General features: G+C 39.5%; 2 protein-coding genes across 6 annotated transcripts in view; both read right to left on the bottom strand.

The window, feature by feature from the left end:
- Positions 1 to 20,861, bottom strand: part of LOC134660812 (potassium voltage-gated channel protein Shaker) — a 159,121-nt gene that overhangs the window by 36,281 nt on the left and 101,979 nt on the right. Inside the window, exon 1 of one of the 5 annotated variants that reach the window (XM_063516617.1) lies at positions 17,383 to 17,765. The exons of the other annotated variants lie outside the window; for them this stretch is intronic. Coding sequence (XP_063372687.1) covers positions 17,383 to 17,501 — 119 coding nt within the window. The 5' untranslated portion in view covers positions 17,502 to 17,765. Of the gene's footprint in view, positions 1 to 17,382; positions 17,766 to 20,861 lie in introns of those variants that run through there. 5 annotated transcript variants of the gene reach the window in all.
- Positions 17,853 to 20,861, bottom strand: part of LOC134660847 (uncharacterized) — a 29,293-nt gene continuing 26,284 nt past the window's right edge. The window contains exon 2 of the mRNA XM_063516693.1: positions 17,853 to 17,995. Coding sequence (XP_063372763.1) covers positions 17,970 to 17,995 — 26 coding nt within the window. The 3' untranslated portion in view covers positions 17,853 to 17,969. The remainder of the gene's footprint in view (positions 17,996 to 20,861) is intronic.

Raw genomic sequence — 20,861 nt, 5'->3', positions numbered from 1 at the left:
ATCTTAACTCCGCGGACTAGATTTACAGATAAAAAATGATACCTAGTCACAGGTATACCTATGTCTTTAAAAGTGATTCAATTGAATTGAATTCAATTTCAATTTATTTATTTAATTATTATTTTTATTTATTATATTTAATATTTAATTCTTGTAAGTAATATCGATAAGTTCATACTTATAGATGAATTAGTTTATGTGATTATTAATAACATGGCGAATATCATTAGTAATGTAATGTAAAGGTCAGAACTGTATTTAAATAATACAGCCGTAGATGGCAGTAGATGATGTATGGTATCCCGAACATAAATACAGGATCATAGTACCCGTTTACTCCTCCGGCCTTAGGTACTATCCGAGAAGACTTGGAGCAACGCGCAATGCAGAAAGCGATGCGGTAGAAGTAGCAATAAATTTACGTAACTTTGCCGAGTCACTTCTCCGGGGAACATGCACTGGGAACAGGGAGTCAGGGCGAGAGTGCTGCGACTGGTAACGACTAAGTATGCAATTCGTTTTACAACAAAATTCATGACTACCTATTGTTTAGGGTAGTGTAGTAAGCTCGAGCAAAAGTTAGTTTGTCACGGTCTAGGTTTGGTACGTAAGAGGTCTGCGGCGGTAGCATTTTTATCGCTTGTCACCATGCCTGTCACGTTCTAAGAAGTATGTACCTACCTAAGTGCGAAAGTGACGGGGATAGTGACAGGTGATAAAAATGGAACCATGTTGCACCCGCTGGTCTCATATGTAAAACAGATAACGATAGGGACAAAATATAATTATATTTGTGGTTGAAAAGCGGCAGACTAAATAACAGTTCAGACAGGTACGCTTTCCTATGTTTATGTGATATTGATGTCAGGCTTTATATCGCCTGGCATAGGTATCTTAATAAAGCGATATAGTCGAGTGTGCTCAGGGCATAAAAAGGTCAAGTACGGGGTTCTCTGAATAACAGATTTCCTTTGGCAGAATTTATCTTTGTGTTCCTAAAATGTATTTATGAAGTGGAGCCACCCAGATTTTTGATGCAGGTGGGGGTGGCGGATGGTTTTAAGCGTCTGCGTCGTCTGACGTTAATAATTCTTTAAGTTTAGGTTCTACCCTCCCCCCTAAAATTATACATCAAAAATCTCGGTGGTCTCACTTCTTAAATTCATTCTTGGGTCCTAAGGACCAATCCTGCCAAAGGAAATCTTTTGTTCACCCAACGCTATATTTTAGGCCCAACACCTTCCGCTAATAGGGGTGGTGACAGTAATGTCTTTACATTATTCAGTAAGTAGGTACGTGGTTTGTTTTTAAAGTAGGTAAGAATTGCATACAATGTTTGTAAATTGAACTTCCAATACCGATGACGTTATTTCGCCACATCCGATCGATCACGAAAGAATCAATACAGTGAGTCATTCTTGGCTAAATATATTTTTGAACAACTTTGTCATCTACCGATTCACACAACTTTTGTATAATAAAATTCCTTGCGCTCGGAAATTGCAAGGTTTAATAGGTAGGTACTTTTATAAATAATTAGGTACCTAAGTACCTACAATTAAATAGGTACCTACCCTAACTAAATACCTGTTGTGGACTAGGTATTCGTATTATCATGTCTATGTCCTGCTCCATATTTATCGGTTAGTGGGTTTGCTAATATTTTTCGGAAACGAATACCTAGCACAGGACTAAGATGTATTAGTTGGTTAAAAGCGAAACGTCCTCAAAAATGAAATAAGACGCGGTAGAAATAGCATTTGATATTGCGATCTTAGCTCAAAGCCATGATACGGCTTTTGTTCCGGAGAAGGTGAATATTAAAATGCCTTGGCGTCGAAATATAGGTCACACGAGATATGATTCGGACATGAAAAGAATTCTCGAGACACACTCACCAGACGTCACTCGACAAGGTTTGTTAGTTCGGACGAGTCGAGAGTGAGGCGCTGTTAGTGGTCGGCGCGACTCGCGAGGTGGCGCACTCACCAACACATGTCGAAATACTCCATGACAATGTCGATATACATGAGTGTGGAGAGCAGAGGCGCAACGCTCGCGGCGTGTGGCGCGGCCGCTGCCAAGCGCGTGACGCACGCTCATATCCTCGCGCCCGAAGCGCAGCGCACTTTACGACGTGCTCTGCGGCTGCATGACGCCACGAATACGATTATACCGTTTGCTTACACCGTGCGTACGTACCTTTGGTCTCCGCCTTCCTCCTGGGCCCGGGGGCATTCCTGCCTCGGCCTGAGGACAGGCGTCAGCCCCCATTTCTCAACCAACTCTATGCGAGCAATGGTGGCTGTTCAATTTGAATATGTCATCGGGTCGGTGCTGGTGCGGCGGTGCAGCGGGGACGCGGCGGAGGGGCTGGCAGGCCCGCTGCGCCCCCGGGCCGGCTCGTCGCGAGCGCCCCGGCCGCCACCTTACTCGCGAGGCATGACGGCCGCGCCCCGGGCCGCTGCGCCGCCGCTCCTCATGGCGCGCCTACAGCGCCGCGCGGGCTGGCACCATCGCGCGCCAGCACTGCGGCACGCCCAACCGACGACCCGCACCCAGCTGTCCTGACCACCAAACAACCGCGCACTGCGCAACCGGCGAGTCTTCCCGTGCGACCGGTTCCCGCGAAACCACGCGCTTTAACTTCTAATCGGATATGCTTATTAGATATGTCTGCGCTGTTCGTGCGGCGAGCCCTTACGTAATGAGCTAGGCGCGTGCGGCGGCGCCTCACCGGACACGGCGAGTCATGGTCTCGGACAGAGCCGCGTTGCGGTCGCGATGCGCGAGCGATCGCGTGTGTCGCCGAAGCGCGGCGGCGGCATACTGGGGCGGGCGCGCGTGCGTCCTGCCGCCCGCCCTGCTGCGCCCCCCGTATACCCGCCCGCCCTCGCCGCACGCGTATCGACACAAACGGGAACCACTGCATCGCGGTCCGCGGTCCGGCATCTCTAGAGCGAATCTCACTTCATGACAACGGTTGAGGAAACTATAAAATCTAATAAATAGATACCTACTGTGTACTTTAAATGAATGACTTGTTACAAAGGTATCTTTATTCTGTCACCAATCATAAAATGAAATAATCAATTCAACATAGGTATACATATAAGAACATAACCTACCGATTTACTTATGATTGGGATTAATTGGAATTTGAAACTATTTTTATTATGAAATATTTTAAACTTAGACGTGTGCGCCGATTAAAAAGTGATCGGCGGCGGCGTGTTTTCGGCGTGAAATCGGTGTGACCTTCACTTTCAAGTTTCTTAAGAAAAATCATTAACTTGTGGTTTTTCTTGAAATTTTGATCAATTTAGGTTGCTGGTCAGTGAACTACGTATAGTTTTGAATAGGCTGTAAGTAAACAAGGGTTTGTAAATGAATGTAGGATAGGTAGGTGTAATAGCTTGATTTCCCTAGTATTATAACTGGTTCCGATCGGTAACTCTCCATTTTCTCACGATTTCCATGGCTTATCCTAATAAAAATGACGTACTTTAACAAATTAATTTTTTTTACAAGCATAAACGTCTGCGACCGATGATATTAAGCTTAGAATAAATTTAAAAGTGGAAAAATTACTGTCTTGGGTGAGACTTGAACTCACGGCCTCTGGTACTTTAACAAAACAAAACTCCAAATATCCTTGAAATTTACTAGACATAGTGGACTGCTATGGCTTCCTTCTAAGGCTTTTCTAGTCGTACAAGCGCCAGGCTTATTGAGACGTATCTTCTTTCTCGTTTTCTCATTGCTGAGGATCGCGACCACATGTAATTTCTCTTCATTTCGTGCGGTCACTTATAAGCCGTGTGGACTGCACGGTGCAGACTGCCGCAAGCCAACCTCTTCATAGGGTTAGACCATCTCACACATGCTCCAACTCGAGCACTGGCAAACATTCATTCGGCCTAAATTCATGTGTTTCTCCACATCAAGCGTGGGATATGTCCGTATGATAATATGTCAGAAGAATCTATGGGCTCACCCATGGCATGTTGTGAAGAACTGAGTGGCGATATTGAGCTCTCTGAGAATGGATGGGTTTGTTCTTATGCCTGTCCAAGGTATAAGCAGCAGTCGTCGTTAACACCACATCTCAAAAGCGCCAACCTTTGCCACTTCACACTTTTTGAGGCTCCACGTTTCGGCACCATACCAGAATATTGAAAAGACGAGAGCTCGTACCAAGCGCACTTTAGTTGCCCGTCGAATACCTCTGTTTTTCCAGATATTGTCGAGGTTAGTCATAGCACTCTTAGCCATGCCAGCTCTGCGGTGTATCTCGGCGGTGCAACCACCGGCACTCCAGTGCATCAACCCAAGCTATGCAAACTAGCTCGCTTTTTCGTAATCGCCGAGTGCGTCGGTAACTGGGAGTACGAGTATGTTTGCCCTGTCTACTACCAGTAATGGTACCAAAGTAATTTGGTGTTGGAATGGTTGATCTTAAGACCTTACTTAAGACCTTAAGACTTTAATTTTAAATTTTCTTTAGAAGAGCCGCCATTTCGATTAATTTCTTGTTGTTATTCCCGTCAGGCAGGCGACAATAGTAGCACAGTTTGTTACACGAACTTTTGTACTTTGACATTTTTGGCACATGATTTTTTTTGGAAAGTCAGGGTCTCGAGAGTTTTCGCACATCAATGTTTTCAGATTTATGCTGGATCCACTACTTGACGCCCTGTGTTTTAGTTGTCTAGTTAATTGTAAGTCTTTTCATGACGAAGCATTCTGCCCTCGTATGTGAGGCAATGTGAATTCACAATAACAGGAAAAAATCCTACTTCATATTATCGCTTCCTTATCTTTCTTGACGGTGAATACTTAGGATTACTCGGTTACTTTAATTGGTGTGTCAAATAGTTAGTGCAACTGGCTATTCTGTTTCATTTAGTTAATAAATAACTGGGTGACCGAGCTTCGCTCGGAAAACATATAATAACTCGAAAATGCGCGTTTTCTCAGGGATAAGACCTAGCTAGATCGATTTTTCGCCCCCGAAAACCCCCGTATAGCAAATTTCATCGAAATCGTTAGAGCCGTTTCCGAGATCCCCGAAATATATATATAAATAAATAAATAAATATATAAATAAACAAGAATTGCTCGTTTAAAGGTATAAGATTGATGTAAGTATATTTGACAACTTTAACATATACAGGGTGCCATCTGAGTCGTGATCAGTAATATGTTTTTCTAACTCCATAAACAACGAGCAATTTAATGCCCCTACTCTTACTAAAATCAGACAAGATTTTTTTTATTTTTTGTTTATTTTTTGTTATTTATTTTTCTTTTATAAGTGGATTTAGGATATTACAACGGTTTATTAAGATATTTAAATTAGTAAATTGAATCGCCTCTTTGAATCGGAACTGTCATTGACATCTATTTTGTCATTTGTCCCAGTTAGAAATAAAATTTACTTAATTTTTCATTTGAAACATCTTACAAAGCTGTTTAAATACCACATTGGCACTTGTAAAAGTAAAATAAATGACAAAAAATAAACAAAAAAATTAAAAAAAATCTTGTCTGATTTTAATAAGAGTAGGGGCATTAAATTGCTCGTTGTTTATGGAGATAGAAATACATATAGGTAACTGATCACGACTCAGATGGCACCCTGTATAATACAAAAAAATCCATATTGTAATCCAAATACCAACTTGGAATAGCTAATTAACAACACTCAAGGTCACGGCGGCGGCGTGGCAAAAGCGGCGCACACGTCTATAATGAACTGCTGATAATGCTCAAAAAATTCAAATTCAAAAATTCTTTATTACATAAGACACACTTTGTTTATAATGTACAGTGATGGAGCCGTGCTGAATGCTGATAACAGAACTCTTCAAATAGTCTTCAATGACGTATATGTATAGTTCACGTTTTGCGATTTGTCCTTTTTGTTGCAAGTTACCTGCGGCGGTAGCACGGTCGCATTTTTATCACTTGTCACCATGTCAGTCACGTTCTAACAAGTATGTAAGAGCGAAAGTGACGGGCATAGTGACAGGCGGTAAAAATGGAACCATACTGCGCCCGTTGACGTGCTTTACGCTTAATAAGCAAAATTTCGATTTCGACTTGGGCTCGGACCCGGAATCAGACCCGAACTCGTATCAGAACTTGGACCCGGTCTTGAAACCCGGATCCGGACCCAGATCGGAATTGGACCTGTACCTCTGGACCTTAACCTGGAACTGGACCGAGACTTATCTAGAAAACAAGCATTTGTATTTAGATATGTGCTGTTTTGAAATTTAACTGCTTAGGAAGACTAGAATGGAACTCCTCTATGACAAAAGTTTTTTCTAAGTTTTGAGGCTTATTGAAATTAGAGTCTGACCAAGAAAAGTCTGCAGCGGATTTGATAGCTCACGCAGTGCAAGTGTTATTTTAAACGTCAAACTTCTATGAAATTATGACGTATTTATAAACAACACTTGCACTGCGTGGGCTATCAAATCCGCTGCAGAATTTTTTTGGTCCGACTCTAATGTGAAATGCACTATGGGTGTAAATAATTTAAATGGCATTTCAAACTATTTTAAGAAGTCAGTTTTTTCTATGAAAGATGGAATTACTTTTCATTGCTATAGTCTGTAAAAAAGGCAACTGTTTGTGAATGTTCATATTACCAGACACCAAGCAATTTTCCGACCAATGAGCCAACAAAGGCTCCTAATATTTCTTCGTATTATAACCGACTTCACTTTATTCTGGACCGGAGCCAATCAATTTAAGATGTTACTCTCACAGGCTTCCTATTGTTTACCAACGGCGCGGAACCAAAATCGCTTATATTATATAATTATGTTAAATTGTACTCGTACTCAAAGAAAGATTATACGTATAAGAGATATAATACCTTGATAAAATTTACAGAATTGACGATTTTGCGCCTTGTATTTTTTTTTCCAAAATCTGTAAATAAAAATAATCATTATTAAAAAAATAAGGGATGGTCTGCTACGACCATTTAGGCTTAGCAGTATAAGATCTACCCAGTTCAATTCTGTCATTTTTTTTGCTGCTAAGCAATCGATTCCATTTCTATCCAGGATCAGGCCGCGTAGCCAAGATGCCAATCGCTTACGCTTCGTAGCGATCGAAACGCAACTGTCACTGTCGCACTAATATGGAAGAGTGATAGAGAGACACAAAGCGTTTCGTTGTCGAAGCGATAGCGATTGTAACCTTGGCTAGGCTGCCTGAAGCTTCTTCGAGATCACCCTAGGTTGTTACAGTTGCGTTCCGGTAATTTTAGGAGGCATGCGCAGAGCCGAAACCAATACGTAGAGACCCTTTCGACAATTTAATCAAATGTAAGGGGAATACATCAGAGCGGATGCTACCCTTGTCCGTGTCATGAGATACATACAGAGGTTTTAGTTGATCAAACATTAAAATCGTGTGGGTGAAAGTGCGCTATACATTGGGTAACAGTAAATTAAATAAAAATAAAATTAGGTACCTACACAAAATGGGAAGATGGGCCTCAATAAAATCAAAAAATTACATCTATGACTAAACATACATAAAGTCTATTTTTTTATCGGTAGACTAAAATTACATTTCATAGTATTGAACATCATGTGTCATTTCATACTATGAAATGTCATTTTAGTCTACCGAATAAAAAAATAGACTTTAGGTCACTAGATAAGTTTTGCAATAGGCAAATATGAAACGAAGAGGTGGCCTGTCATATACTTTTTAATACTATATTTCCATAGACAATAAAATGATTGGCCGAAAAACATTTACTTTCTTTTTAAATATAGGTACTTATTTTTGACAGAAATACGGACGGTTGGACAGACGAACGGACACCAAAGTAATCCTATAAGGGTTCTGTTCATCGGTGAACTGTGGGTGAACCTTATGCCTTATGCATTTTTAGGGTTTCGTACCCAAAGGGTAAAAAACGGGACCCTATTACTAAGACTTCGCTGTCCGTCCGTCCGTCCGTCCGTCTGTCACCAGGCTGTATCTCATGAACCGCGATAGCTAGACAGTTGAAATTTTCACAAATGATGTATCTCTGTTGCCGCTATAACAACAAATACTAAAAATAAAATAAAATAAATATTTACGGGGGGCTCCCATACAACAAACACGATTTTTTTGCTCTATTTTTTGTTGATGGTGCGGAACCCTCCGTGCGCGAGTCCGACTCGCACTTGGCCGGTTTTTATTATTTGTTTTATGAAAACGGTAAACACAGCACGCTGAGAAAATTACTATAATAGGGTATTTGACACATGTTGAATTTTATAACTAAACCTAGTTAAATATATAGAAAATGAACAATTTATCACAATATATTGGAAATTTAAAACAAGCAACAACGGTTGCACTCCGGGAGTGCCGATAGAAGTGAAAACTCACCTCACTATGTTACCGACGCCCGGTAACACGATACATACGTTTAGCGGAGGTATTCTATTTATTTATTATACATACATATATCATTATCATTCTCAAATAAGATCACACTTTTCCATTGACATGTTTATTTACATACTGCCATGACAACGTCTAATTATTTGAACATAGGTAAAGAGTCTTGAAAAGGAGTCCGCAACATAAATGTCAAATAACATTGAGTTTTTCTTTATTGATTTAAATGCCATTTAAATTATGAGTGGCCATCTTACGGGGCTTACGGTCACGTGATCGCCTTACGCTGTCTCGAGTTTATCATTTTTTCCCCACCTCAAAAAGTGCCCAGCGCCGCTAAAGAAGTTTTCACTTCAAAAATATATGGGAATAATAAAAAAAATAACCTTAAAGTTAAAAAAAAAAAACTTCCAAATAGGAAAAAAATTATGATACCATTCGATTCCTTACAATTTATTTAAAAAAAGATTGTATAGCAACCATATACATAAACGCAATATTTCACCGACAATTTCGCAATTTCCTTGTTTTCCATACAACGAAACGGCTTTTAACGTTACAATGACATGATGACGTCACGATGTCTTGCCATTTTGTTCGAAGCATTTCGTCAGTAAAGTGCGAGTGCCAGACTTTGACCATCAATTTGTGACTTTTGTATTGCTTTAAGACAATGGGTCCCATACAGACATTTGATAATACACTAAAAATGGTCAAATACCCTTTTGTAATTAAGTTACTAAGGTTCTTCAAACTACCAAAGTGGAAGCTTTATTGGGATAGTTCGGTATCCTAAAGTTGTTTTCTGTCACCGTCGTGTTGTAAATAGATCAAATTTGAAATCGAAAAGATTACGGGGAGGTAGGACTGTATAGGAATTAAAAAAAACTGGTCGATGTAATTTGTTTTATATATTTTTCACCTCAGCAGCTCGAACAAGGGTACTTTGCTACTTAAAAACAGTGAGCAAAATCGCATTTTGCTCACTGAGTGAGACAAAATGAGCAAAATGCAACTTTCCTCACTCAGTGAGTAAAATGCGATTTTGCTCACTGTTTTTAAGTAGCAAAGTACCCTTGTTCTAGCTGCTGAGGTGAAATAGTTATTTGTACAACAAGAGATCAAAGTTTGATATTTCTTCGAGTGCTTATTTTGAGTCCCGTGCAAGCGAAAGATTCTATAATAGATTCACGAGCGTAGCGAGTAGCTCACTGAGTGAGCAAAATCGCATTTTGCTCATTTTGTCTCACTCAGTGAGCAAAATGCGATTTTGCTCACTGTTTTTAAGTAGCAAAGTACCCTTGTTCGAGCTGCTGAGGTGAAAACTTAATTGTTGGTATATCTTAAGAAAACATGAGTGAATAGAGGTAAGTGATGAAGAAGGAATACATTTTTCGGGTTCTCTAATATGTTCTCACTGCTGAGGTGAAAAGTTTTGTGAACTACACGAGATCAAAGTTATTTACATCTCGTGCACTTTTGAGTCCCTTACTACGCTCAAGATTCTAAATTAGTATAGAATCTTTCGCTTGCACGGGACTCAAAATAAGCACTCGAAGAAATATCAAACTTTGATCTCTTGTTGTACAAATAACTATTAAATGTTTAGTGTTCTGTATACTGCGTTTGAAGTAATGTGATACAAAAACGACTTGACAGATTTTTATTGAAATTGGTATATATTATAGATAGATTATAATCTGGAAAATTCTGGAATGCGAATCAGTTTAACGACTTGTAGGTAGGTACGCGGACGAAGTCACGGACAGAGGTCAGTTAACAATTAACGTCGAACGGCAATGTACGCGCAGGGCTATAACCGCGAAAATCGAAGTTCGCAAATTGCGGGCATTTTGCTCTGTCACTCTGATTACGCCTTTATTGGAGTAAAGGAGAAAGATCCTCGCAATTTCCGAATTTCGGTTTTCGCGGTAGACCCTCTGACGCGCACATGCACATAAATGCATCTCGCAAGTGATTCACCTATACTAGGCCGGCGCGGAGCGGCAAAGCGTCCCAACCGCGCGGTTCAATGCGCTGATTGCAGAGCTCGGGGCTGTGACGTCACACGAAGGCGGACAAACACGACCTATTTTACTATGCATACCTTTCGGGGAATGTAAAGCCGCGTCCTGGATAGGTATAAAGCGCTTCAGCTTCGCCCGGCGATCCATTTTACACGATTAAATAACCTAGAAGAACCGAGAGAGAAAATACATAGGACCTTTCGTTACTAATTGTCATTGTGCAGGTAGGTAATGTGCTTAATACAACTAAAACTCTCCGCAACCGTTACAGCTAATGAGGACACTATTATCGTGCTTTATTTCATACACGGTGTGAAATAATTTATTTTAAGTAGAGGAAACTTCCGTATTTGGGTCCGATTCGGATTTTGAACTAGACACTATTAGATATCTATTAGACATCACTAAGATACGACAACGATATTTTTAAGATCTAGCCTGTCAAATTTGACATTTCCGCGATTCTGGAGATACTCTTGAACGATTTCCACAATGTCTTTAAACGTCTCGTTATGCATTTTTAGATCTCAAAACAATTTTGAAACGATCTTAATACGATAATCGAACGTAAAAGTGACATTGGTTGCCCGAATTGAGCTGCAAAAGATATCTAGTTGAAATCTAAACTACCACCTATATATCGTACCGTTCTCTTCTCTAGAACGGATTTTGTCTTCCGAATACTGCGGAAGTTTGCCCGTGCAACATCGGGGCGGGTCGCTAGTAAGTATAACTTAAAGCCAAAGGCAACGTAACGGTAAACTCTGAGGATGTGCTACGCCGCGAGTTGTAGCTTGTAGCACTCGTCGGGCTACGTATTTGACAATTTTTTTGTAGGTTACATTTTACAATACAACTTCTCCCTTTTTTGCTGGTCAAAATTTGAGGAAATTACTTAGGTAAAAATAAAATATAAAATTAATGGGGAATTGAAGAACGTTATAGACCGAATTTAATTGTCATCGAACCTGTAGCGTGTCATTTTATAAGAAAACTGCTGTCCATCCGTAAATTTAAAGGAGCCAAGACAATTTTCTGATATTTTTCAAATCTATATACAGTGTACAAGCCTAATTAATTTACTCGAGTTCCATATTCATGTATTTTTTAAATTCAAATCACCAGTGGGCTAAAAGTGGAGGTACCTTCAAGGACGCCTATGATGAAATCGGTAAAGCCCGTACCTATTTAAATGTCAATGAGCCCTAGTTTTCTGTAGGCTATTGTTCATCGAGTTCATGCGAGCTTACGCCTCCAGCGTATGATCTCCAATTCCCTAGGCATAGTTGTTACAGTTTTTCTGAAAACTTGTACATAGGTTCGCTTGAAGCGAGTCGTTAAGCGACGAGAAAATCCTGCTTGTTCTTGCACAGCCAGCCGGCTCGGCGACGCGGCGCGGCGCGCTCCGGCCCGCCAGCCCGGGCCGCGGGTGGCAAAGGCCGCGCGCCTCCCTCCCCATACCGTTGGTGTCCGGAATGATACAGCAGTGCGACGCAGGGATGCTAGGACTCTAGACGCTTCGTCGCCGTCATGCAGCGTCGCTAACCGCCCTTGAAGTTATTCTAGGTCAGCCTCTAAATTGATGCATGTTGTAATTTTAACACAGCGGCATTCTGTCAGCCGGGAGGAGGGACAGGAAAATTGAGAACTAAATAATGAGATAAAAATATCGTGTCAAGAGCGTTGTTAAGGCATCCTATACATATACTATGCATATTACCTATTATAAGTTTACTATGCTGAACTCTAAAATTACTTACTGGTTTGTTAATAATTGTTTGATTAGAAAACCATCATCAAAAAAAAACTAATTTGCACAGAATTCCCACCGTCACTTTTCAGGAGGCCAATTCGAACTGCACTTTGATTTCTAAATGATGTCATGTATAGTTGTCATTTGCGCGTGCATTTCGCTCGGACTTGTCCGTCCAGTCGCCATCAGATATATCGGAGCGGCCAAGGTATTCACAAATATCTGAACAAAGCCTTTATCAAGGCGTTAATGTTTTTTTTTTTCGTTAATGTTCAGATATTTTTGAGCACCTTGGCTGCTCCGATGTACCTTCTGATGGCGACTGCACATATGTTGGCTTGATAGAGACGCACGGGCGAACCAAGTGACATTATGTAGATATTAAAACAAAACATTAAACATTTTTATATCAAAACGTAAGTTTGAATTGGCCTCTAAAATAGATAAAATTATATATACTTACGCAAAAGTTTCAAATTTACTTAAGGTATTGAATGCATTACGACAATTAGGTACGTACCTAAATAGTGCGTATATTTTTGGCACTAACCTATCTACTTTAAATGAAGATAATATTTAATCTAAATCTGATTATACTCTATTCAGTTAGGTACCTACAATAGGTAGGTATTTAAGTAAGAGGTACCTACCTAGTCTCATTTGTACCAGACACGATGTTTGCTCTTCGCAATGAAGCCGTCAAAATATGTTATTTAATTATTAATGCTTTTACATTTCGAATTATAAAAAAGCAACGTCTCCACATAGCTATAATATTTCACGTAAAACTGTCTCTTCATTCTAAAAATATTAATTTTAGCACGTTGGCACGATAACGCCATCTGCCGAACACACGTGGGATCCGAAGTATACTGTACGTACGCAGTATTACTAGTTTTGCTGAACGACGCTAGGTGGCACTGCTTCAGGGTAGTTTGCATTAGTTCTAATTCTCTCCGCAAGATGACACAGTCTTACTAGTGTCAAAGATAAAGTGTGGTCTAAGGCCGGATTTAGACTTCTAACTTAAAATTTACGTAAGTAAGTTACGACTGTACACCTAAAAATAAAATTACAGTAAGTGACACTTACAAAAGTTCTGTGAGATTTACTTATGTAAATTATAACAAGCCCATTTAGGTACACCGTACGTACCGAAATTAGAATTTAAAATGCCATTTCATGTCGTAAAGTCAAACAAGTAGCTGCATAGTATTATTTTAAAAAGTCAAAGAAGCAAACAAATAAAGTGATGGTTAAAAGTATGGATAGAAAACAGAGAGGAACAAGGTGCAAAACAAACCATTTTTTTAATTTTTTCAATTAAATACGACAGATTTGGAAATTTTGCTGGTAGGTACAAGATAGCACCACAAATTTAAAAAGAGTACAACATTTTGAAAGGCAGTTACGCCAGCTGAGGGACTCCTGTCCTGATTACACTTCGAAGTTCGAGTTTTAGCTATGGGCTATATTATCCTCTTAAGTTTTTTAATAGTCTTGATTTTTGTGATCTAAATGAAATATCATATTTAGGCTACTAAGGCCCATTGATACAAGCTAACATACTTACATACAATAAAAATCATATAAGCTAAAAATCACAAATATGTGAATATGGAACTACGAGGATTCAGAAGAAATTCTGAATCCTTCCCAAGTGATTCCTTACTCCACGTAGGTATTCATAGGATTACTTCTTCATTCCTCTTCGAGTTCTTCTATTCACTTTTCATAACGCTCGAACACTTAAATCTAAACAAACTTTTACATTCATCACATTTTTAGATTTCATTCACACATGTTTCACTCTCTCCTCAAGTCCTCAGTCTCCTCACAACAAGGTTACACTCATACAAGTTCACACTCCTCTTTCTTTCCTATGCTTATATGTTTAGTATAATTATAAATATTATTATTGGTAACTCGTGATGACCTTGACCCCCGCGATACAGGCCATGCCTATTGCCTAGTGCGGGGTTCACTGTAATGTGCCTGTTAAACTTTTATTGTCAATAAAAATATTGTTATTGTTATGTATATGATTCAAAAGCTTAAATACTTAGTATGTCCACCTCAGATGGTAAGCATAGTATTGTTTGCTTAAAACAATTTCACAGCAAAGACAGGGTAATATTACTTATCGATTCAATTCGATAAGTCGTGAAATGCTTCCGCGAGCAACCTCAAGGCAGTTTACACTTATAAGTTTTACAACTACAGTAACTAGGAAAAAAATATGATAAGCGACTTACGAGGCTGTTTACATTTGCAAATTCACCATAAGTTACTCGCGTAGGTAAGTTACTTACGTGAGTAATAATCCAGTAAATTTGTCGAATTTTGTAACGTGGCTCTTCGTCTCTTCAAATCTAAAAGAAAATCGAAATTTTCGCGGTTTTTTCGATTTTTGACAAAGTTGCGTTCGGCGCTCGAGGTCACAAACTTGGATTATTAATTGGGCCAACATCATAAATAAGTCTGCCAAAAATCAGAACTAACGGATTTGACGCAAACGCTAAATGTATAATTTACTGTTTTACTTATAATACTTACAAGTGTAAATCCGGCCTAAGGAATGAACGTGCCTCGGAAATCAAGAAAAAGTTATTCTCGAATAGATGGCGCCACACCTTTGAGAATTCTTTGCTATATAGTGTCAACTAGTGTTCTTTTAGAACCCATCTTCATACTCGTACATACCTTGTTTTAGCTACCGCAGCACGATTAGAACAACAATTAGGACGAGCCGCAGGCTCGTGGACAAATATCAAAGTGACAAATTTTTGTCGCTTCAGAATTCCACGCAGGATACTCTCGAAGATCGTAGCACAAGTGCACTACGGGAGACAAAATATTTTCGCGTATCAACACTTTAAGGGGCCCACTGATTACCAGTCCGCCGAACGATATCGGCCTGTCAGTTGTTCGGAGCTGTCAACTTTTTGTTCTAACTGACAGGCCGATATCGTCCGGCGGACTGTTAATCAGTGGGCCCCTTTAGAATAAGAGAAAACTGTGTTCGAGGCGTGAGGTTTGCGAAAACTACATTTCGTCGAAGTTTCGTATGGTCTTATCCAAAGAAAAGCAGAGTGTACTTAGATACCAATATCTCAAATGTCCATAGCTTTAGATCGATATGCGAGTGTGTGTATTCGGTCTGCGCTAAGCTCTGCAAAGACGACGTCATTACGCTTCCTCTCGTAGCTGCCTTAATTGAATCTTTATTTGAAAAACCGAGTGCCGCTGTCGGAGCGCAAAAGTATACTATGTAGGTGTGATATGGAATGCTGCACGTAACACAACAAATAAGTACCCCTACTAATTCATTATTAATGTTATAAATGCAAAAGTAACTCTGTTTGTCGGTCTGTTACCTTTAAACGCTTTAACCGCTGAACCGATTTAGATGAAATTTGGTATAGAAATAGTTTGATTCACGCAGAAAAGGACATAGGATAGTTTTTAACCCGGAACTCATCACTCAAGGAGATGAACCCTATGGAAGTCGTATATGAAAATACTACTTCTTCACACGAACGAAGTCGCAGGCAGAAGCTAGTAATTCATATGTTAGGACGATATCTATTTTCATTCTCGAGTATAAGAGACTGCGCGTTTAGAGGCTCTGTATACCATCTGATGGCTTTAATCGGAAATGAAAATCTTCACATTTGAACTTGCGTGTTCAAAGGTAGGCCACCTGGAACAGCAATCTCCTTTAAAAGTCTTAAAACCTCGAGGTAATTAATTTACTGGTTATTTTAGACCCTTTGACTTCAGGGGTTAAGCAATAAAAACTTATATTTCCGAAACAAATTGAATCTATTGAATCAATTAACGTAATAGCTTATGTTTGTTCATGATTAAGTATAAAATCGTTTTTTTTTTTAATCTGTGGATCATATTGGGCTTGTATTACAGAATATACCTAATTATGTATGTATTATACAATTAGTGTGTAAGTGTAGGAGTAGGATTTGTAGGTTGAGTTGCTGGCTGGCCTTGGTTGAAGCCACACGTGGTCCCGGGCGGCTTGCGTAACCGGCCGCCGGGCGCCCGCGACTCAACCCTCAGGCCGACTGCTTCGACTGATGCTTTCCGCAATATGAACTAACACATTTAGTTCTTAAACTACGGCCAATTGTTTATTATCTATACTTACATTACTTTTGATACAAAATTAAATATCGAACTGGCACAGTAAGTAGTAGTTACATAACGAGTACCTATTATGTCATATTCCGCAAAACGGGGTCAACAGAAATCGCGGGGTGACTATTCACCAAAAAGTTCATAATTTCTCCTATAGAAATTAGGAACTTTTTCTTTCGAGTTGTTATGTTTAAAAACGTACATCTCTAAAATGAGAGTTTTCGGGATACGTATATATACTTAGTAGACTATTTATACTCTACATTGATACCAAAAGAAGTTAATAAAACTGCCTAAAAGTTAGATTAGTTTGACTGTAAAGTAAGTCCTTGCCGAGGTAAGAAATGAAGCCTGTCTGAACTTTGTTCTAGCGGTGAAAGTAGGGATATTAACCAAGTGAAACGTTTGATAACCTGGTAATATGGTATCTGTAGTACCTAAATACGAACAAAAAACAATCAACAAGCAATTTTACATGATAAAGGCTAAACAGGTCACCGGATACGCCTATATTTTCTGTCAAATAACTGATAGTATCGTTGGGGTTAGTATACAGTTCAAGCTGAACCTACAATTATACAATCATAAAAATAAAACTTAAATACATGTATATCTGAATAAATACATTACTATAGGTACTAATATTTTACTCAAAAAGACCACCGCGACCTGCACCGGATGCAAAGGTGCCCATCATAGATGCCGCGTTACCATGTTGGTTGGCGATGGCCATCCTTTGCACCAAGTACGCATAGGATATAGGAGGTTTTTACCCTCATTCTATGTCCCACCTCCCTTATACTCGTAAAGAGATAAATGCTATAATCCTGATTTCTTATTTGTATGACTAATAGTTTCCTAGATTTTTATAAAGTCAAAATTACCTTTAGATTAATCTGAAAAGACCGAGCACAATGAATTATTCACTCATAATTTATGAGGTCGTCGTTTAATACATGAAGGTAGTAGTGAGGTTTAGTAAGTAGGAGTATGTTCGTGTGTGTGGTGTAGGTAGGTACTCACGCCTCGGTGTTGTCGTCTCTGGACTCGGAGCGCTCGGCGGCGGCGGCGTTAGCCTGGCCGCGGCGGTGCCGGGCGCGCTGGTCGTCGCCCAGGCCGTACAGCCCTGCGACCGCTGCCATCGGGCCGTCACACCATTACCGCTCGCACCCTGCCCCGCTCATATAGTCAGCGCGGCGGTCGCGCATCGGGCCCGCGGCACTAACTCTTCCGGGGACACCGTGCACATAGTTACCATGTCTCTTAACTACTGCCCCATATGATCAGAGCTAAAATCCCATCACAACCCGCGTACTAACAGTCTTTCGTGCTCCTGTGACAGCTCCGCTGAGCACAGGTGGACCTCGCCTCACCAGGATTCGACTTGGTCGAGTATACGCTAATTAAATATGCTAATTCGAAATATTTGGACGCATTGTTTGTTATAGTACGTAGGTTTAATTTAAATCACAATTTTAATTATTGCATCTTATCATAAGTTTAATTGAAATAACTATTAAGCGAAACTATTATTTTCTAAAGGTTTATTGTTGTCATTTCTTCGATTCTCATGAAAATTTCATAACGCGTATGTATTTATAGTTCCAGTATCACTGAACGGGGCGAGCTGCTGCATCTGTGAAAGTAATGAGGTTTTTCATTTTATATTTCTGTCTCTTCCCGACGGCGTTTATAGATAAGTATTCCGTAACGGTGGTTCCCGCTGCAACATCTTATCGAATCACTTGGAAGCTAAAGTGCCTGCGGAAGCGAGATGCATCTTTCTCCTATTTCAAGATTTTAGGTAGCAGTCATTACGTATAGAGTGGTATCTTCTGTTAAGGAAATAAATACTCCACAATTATTTAATAGCCTTTAGCACTTTACCAGGGACTACATAAAAGTCGTTATACCCCTTTTTAAAGCTTTTTTACAAACTAAGTCTCACAGTTACATGGTTATTTTAGGTTGCGAAGTACGTCGAGTGGACCTCGTCGGTGACCCGGATCAAGATAGTCGCCAAATTAGATCAAGAGGCACAACTTGGTTGGTCTTTATTTGGCTCAGCCTCATCCCAAAGTTCTTGTTTTGCACAAAACTTTTAGGAACATAGAAAGCTAAAGAAAACGAAAATGTTCATTCTTCCAGGTGGGGTTCTTTATATTGAATGCGTGTAACGCGCATAGTTTTAAAGCTGTTTTGATTGAAAGGCCAGATACAAAAATAAATTACGTATAGCTGGTCAACCAAATCTTGTCAGTAAAAAAAGGCGCGAAATTCAAATTTTCTATGGGACGACATCCCTTCGCGCCTACATTTTTCAAATTTGCCGCCATTTTCTACTGTCAAGATCTGGTTGACCAAGTATAGATGTGCAGGTTGGCCGGCTTGGACCAAACACGTTAACGAATATTTTTTATTAGGTTTTTTTTATTTGAATACCTTTAAAGTATCGGAATATAAAAGTCCATTACAATAATTTTAAAATTATGTAATAAGAAACATTAATTTATTCATTCATTCATTGAATAATTTATTTATAAAACGAATTATCTTCGAAATGTCTTCCTTTATACTTCGTTTTTTGTAGCAGTAGAATAAAACTACACAAGCTTTGACGTTTTGAAAAATAATTCAAATACCTATGTAACAATTATATAGAAATTTTAATCCAAAAGATACTCTATCTTTTTCTAATGCTAAAAATGAAGGTATTGCTTTAATACAAAAACGCACAAGTTTGTGAAAATGATGATCAATATGCAACAGTAAAAATCTGTTTCAACGTTTTTTGGGCCACCCGTACCTTTGAGATACCAAGTATTACAGATTGGGCCATACCTACGTCATGCCTAGGTCCTACATGTGAAAGGCTTTAAGAAAAGCTATAAATAAGCACAAGAAATAACAAGTGAAGGAGCAACTTTTGACGTATGTTTTAATGAGCGACCGTGTGCCCGGAGTCGCGCTCGGGCACCTCGTCAATTATATATCATATACATAGTATGACGTAGAGCACAATGACGTGTATATTATTATTTGTTTTATCTACTCCTGGAATTCACGTTAGCGTCCCTTATTCAATGCGTTACAATTACTCTAAATAACCTCAGCAAAGCCTGGTTCCTATGTATAAAATAAACTGATATAGTTATTTTCGATACAAGTGCGAAAAAGAGGAAATTCGAAACGAGTGGCAATAAATTCCCTTCGTTCGTGTTTTAAATCGACACGAGTTGCGAATTACATATTCGCACGTGTATCGAACAACGTTTTACAGTACATATGGCACTTTAAAGTTTCGACATACGCACGAAAAGTGCTATTTTACGCACTAGTGCGGAAAAGTAGCCCCATATGTACTGTAAAAGTATTTTTTAAATGGGCGCACCGAATTTCATACTTTGTTAATGCTAATAAGCGAAATCATTGCTTAATGGATTGTTACCGACGTTCTCACGCGCACTTATCTACCTACCTGAAACCAAATTTTTAAGACCATTGCGAAACACATATAGATTTAATATAGACATAGGTACCTAAATAGGTATTCATCGTCGTGATTTGGAGTCCGAGTCGAATCCTGCTTAAAAAAACATTATCCTTTGATATTAAATTAACATTACTCGTAGTACCTTTAGTTCGTTAAATATATATTATTGCGCACTTGAAGCTCTATGAGCAATGTCAAGTCGATATCAAAACCCTTAGTAGAAATTGACAACGTAAGAATCATATAATCCGCCGGCCCGTTAAAAGGAAGCGAAAGCCTGGCTGCGGCCCTCGTACCATTAAGTTTGAAGACCCTGCACTTGAGCATTAAAAAGCCATTTTATTCACCCTATAGACACAACATGTAACAACTTAACTATAATGAGACCTTTGGTTTTATTTAATTCTTGTTGTACAGCGTTAATATGAGCTGGCATACAAATAAGCCGATAGGTATGGTGCTAACTATAAATCATTGACGGAGGCCGCGGTCGGCGCAGCTTGTGTACAACACCAATATTCATTTGCTTTCCGCTTTCATGGCGCATATTAAATGCGGCAGTTGGCACCATAATACATAGTTTGGAACAACAGTCTTAAGCTCGTGACACACTTATCCCACGTACGCAACGTATGCAATGCATTATGACAATCTGAACCCTGAACGTTGTATGCTTAGAAACATACTTGTCATGCGTTGCGTTGCGTATGACAGGTGTGTTTCTAAGCATCTATAAGCATGTTGTGTCTATAGGGCGAATAAAATAGCTTTTTAATGCTCAAGTGAAGGGTCTTCAAACTTAATGGTACGAGGGCCGCAGCCAGGCCTTCGCTTCCTTTTAACGGGCCGGCGGATTATATGATTTATGTTTTCATTTTTGGGCCCCTGGTTCAAAAGATATCTAGACCCACCATCGCGTTGAAGCGAAACAAAAATTCATCCCCACTTTACGTGTAGGGGAGACACCCTAAAAAATCTTCCTAGTTTTTGTTTAGGTACGACTTTGTCG

Source organism: Cydia amplana, chromosome Z (assembly GCF_948474715.1).
Source record: "Cydia amplana chromosome Z, ilCydAmpl1.1, whole genome shotgun sequence".
NCBI classification, from domain to species: Eukaryota; Metazoa; Arthropoda; class Insecta; order Lepidoptera; family Tortricidae; genus Cydia; species Cydia amplana.
This window is presented reverse-complemented; position numbering and strand designations above follow the sequence as displayed.